The 2,450-nt window shown below is 52.7% G+C and overlaps 1 protein-coding gene across 2 annotated transcripts in view; it reads right to left on the reverse strand.

The window, feature by feature from the left end:
- Positions 1 to 2,450, reverse strand: part of ASIC2 (acid sensing ion channel subunit 2) — a 1,089,542-nt gene that overhangs the window by 2,045 nt on the left and 1,085,047 nt on the right. For both annotated transcript variants that reach the window (XM_012809736.2, XM_003797192.1), the window contains exon 9: positions 1,209 to 1,277. In XM_012809736.2, the coding sequence (XP_012665190.1) occupies positions 1,209 to 1,277 (69 nt within the window). The remainder of the gene's footprint in view (positions 1 to 1,208; positions 1,278 to 2,450) is intronic.

The raw sequence follows: 2,450 nt of genomic DNA on the forward strand, positions 1-2,450 counted from the left end.
TAATAACAAATAATTGTTGAGAAGTGATTATCGAGAACGGCTTATCAAAGTTTGCATTGTTGTCAGGCCCTGCCCTGCCCAGCCCCCCGCCCCAGCCAAGTTGTCCCGCTTTACAAATGTTAAAATCTGGTCACCCTAGACTATGGGGGCGGCAGGGCACCATTTAGCCCTTACTATGGCCCATGCACTGATCCGACTGCTCTACTGATGTGATCTCACTTCACCTGCGTGCTCCCTGAGGGCTGATCTGGTGCAGATCCCCCCAGGCACACAGCTGGGCCAGCTGAGAGCACAGCTTGAGCCCCTCCCACACTGCTCTTCCCTCACCAGAATCTGCTTATGTTCAACAGAGGCTGCAGGGGTCCAGAGAGTCCTGCAAGATTTGAAGCCAGGGAGAAACAGTGTCTGAAACAGAAATGGGAGCTCCTACAGGGGACGCGGCTGGAATCCATTTTGGATTTGTCGACTTTAAATGGGCAGTGGCCACTCACTGGGCACAGTTGTCCTAGAGCAGAAGGTGCTGATGTGGGGCCCACTCCTGAGTGGGGAAAGTGGGTGATATCTGCACCAGTCAGCCAACACCTGGGCCCAGGAGTGGACTGAGTTTGGGAAGGAGAGTGGTGGACAGCCAGAGGGTGCTGCCTGTCTGACTAAGGAAAGAGAAGCTGAGTAGGGCAGAGGTTAGGCTGCTTGGGGTCTGGTCCTTGGGCTGCAACTGCCTCACTTACAAAATGCCTGATGGTATAGCTAAAATGGATATTGTTGCTACTACCAACTTCATGGGGCCCCCTACTTTGTATCCCCTTCAAATGGCATGGAATGCCTGCAGTGCCCCCGCTTGCATTTTGCCACAACTGGGGAATAAGGGACTACATACATCGAGGCTGTCTTGTAAACCCCGTGATGTGAGATGAGGGGAGCAGCTCCCTTGCCTAGGAGAAGCGGGATTGGGCCAGGCAGGACCTACCCTCAGAAGCATCTCTTAGTACCAGCTGCATCCTCGGCTTACCCAATTGCCTTTGGGACAAGTCTTAGAGATAGCCTTGAGGCTCAACTAGAGTGTCCTTGGATTTGGGAACTCACAGGGTATCCCAAATCCAGGAAAGGTGTGCAGCGAGTCCCATCCTTCCTGCCCGGCCCCAGTATCTGGTTTCCTATCGCCTGTGAGTCAGAGCAGCAGACTGCTCTCAGTCAAGGCGTGCTCTTACCACGTTCTCGTCATGGCTCCCTTCCTCCTCCTCTTTGCCAAGCAGGTCTAATAGCTTCTCTTTGATCAGCTGCAACAAAAGCAGGAAGGGGTTGGTCAGGCTGGGAGGATGGTGCAAAGGCAGAGGGCCTTCCTTACTCAGCTTTGCTGGGGACCTGTGGAGCAGCCAGTGACTCTCAGGCAGTGGCTGGATAAGCTGTGGCACAAACTTATCCTGACAACTGGCTCCATGTGCCGGTCTGTCTGACTCCAACCTTTGGGCAAAAATGGGATTTTGTTTTTGCAGGAGGTAGATCTTGAAAGAGGTAAACAAGGGCCCTCCTTGCCTCGCATCGTGGACAGCTGTCTTTGCAGCAAGAGAGCTAAGTGGCATGTGCTGGTGTGGCTGGTTCCCTGTCTGTCCTTTCTGAGGCTGGGCCTGGGGGACAAGAGGATTATCCACTTTCTAGGTCTGACAGCTGCACGGTTGACAAGATCAGGACATGCCTGAGTTCATAACATTTTATTCCTAGCAATAAAAAGAAGTTCTTGAATATGTTACCTGGGGTGATTCAATGGCCGTAACTTTGTATAGCTTGTCACAAAATTAATAAACAAAGCAGACTAAAATCTGACCATGGGACCTGTTTCAAGTTTCGGGTCACCATGCTGAGAGGGATGAAATCCTCCAGAGGACGCTGGTCATGGGAGCGGGTAGTGACCCTGTGCTGGTTCCCAGTGGCCTCTGGGGATGAACAGCCCTCTCTAGGGGGAAGAACACTGCCCAGCAGGTATTTGTTGGCTGTGCCTACACACGGGAGGTTTGGAGGACTTCAGAGGTCTGGGCACATTGTAGGAATTCTGAGGCCACTGCCTTTTCCAGGTAGGCAAAGTGCATTGCCCATCTCCCAGCCAGGGGCATGGACTTCTCTGAGTGAACATAGGGTAGGGGGACAGAACCTGGGGCAGACCCATCCACAAGGCTGGAGGACTGACACAGCCCCAGGAACTCCCAGTGCCAGAAGCTGCTGTCTGTTGTTTGAGAGGCTTTCAGGGGTTTTCTTCCAGCTGGTCTCCTCCCTCCCACTTTTTTTGAGACCGAGTCTTCCTCTGTCATCCTGGGTAGAGTGCTGTGGCGTCATAGTTTACAGCAACTTCAAACTCTGGGCTCAAGTGATCCTCTTGCCTCAGCCTCCTGAGTAGCTGGGACTATAGCAGGCGCCCACCACAATGCCTGGCTAGCTTTTCCAATTTTTTTTTTTTT

Source organism: Otolemur garnettii, unplaced genomic scaffold (assembly GCF_000181295.1).
Source record: "Otolemur garnettii isolate 467f Iridium unplaced genomic scaffold, OtoGar3 scaffold00112, whole genome shotgun sequence".
Classification (NCBI taxonomy): Eukaryota; Metazoa; Chordata; class Mammalia; order Primates; family Galagidae; genus Otolemur; species Otolemur garnettii.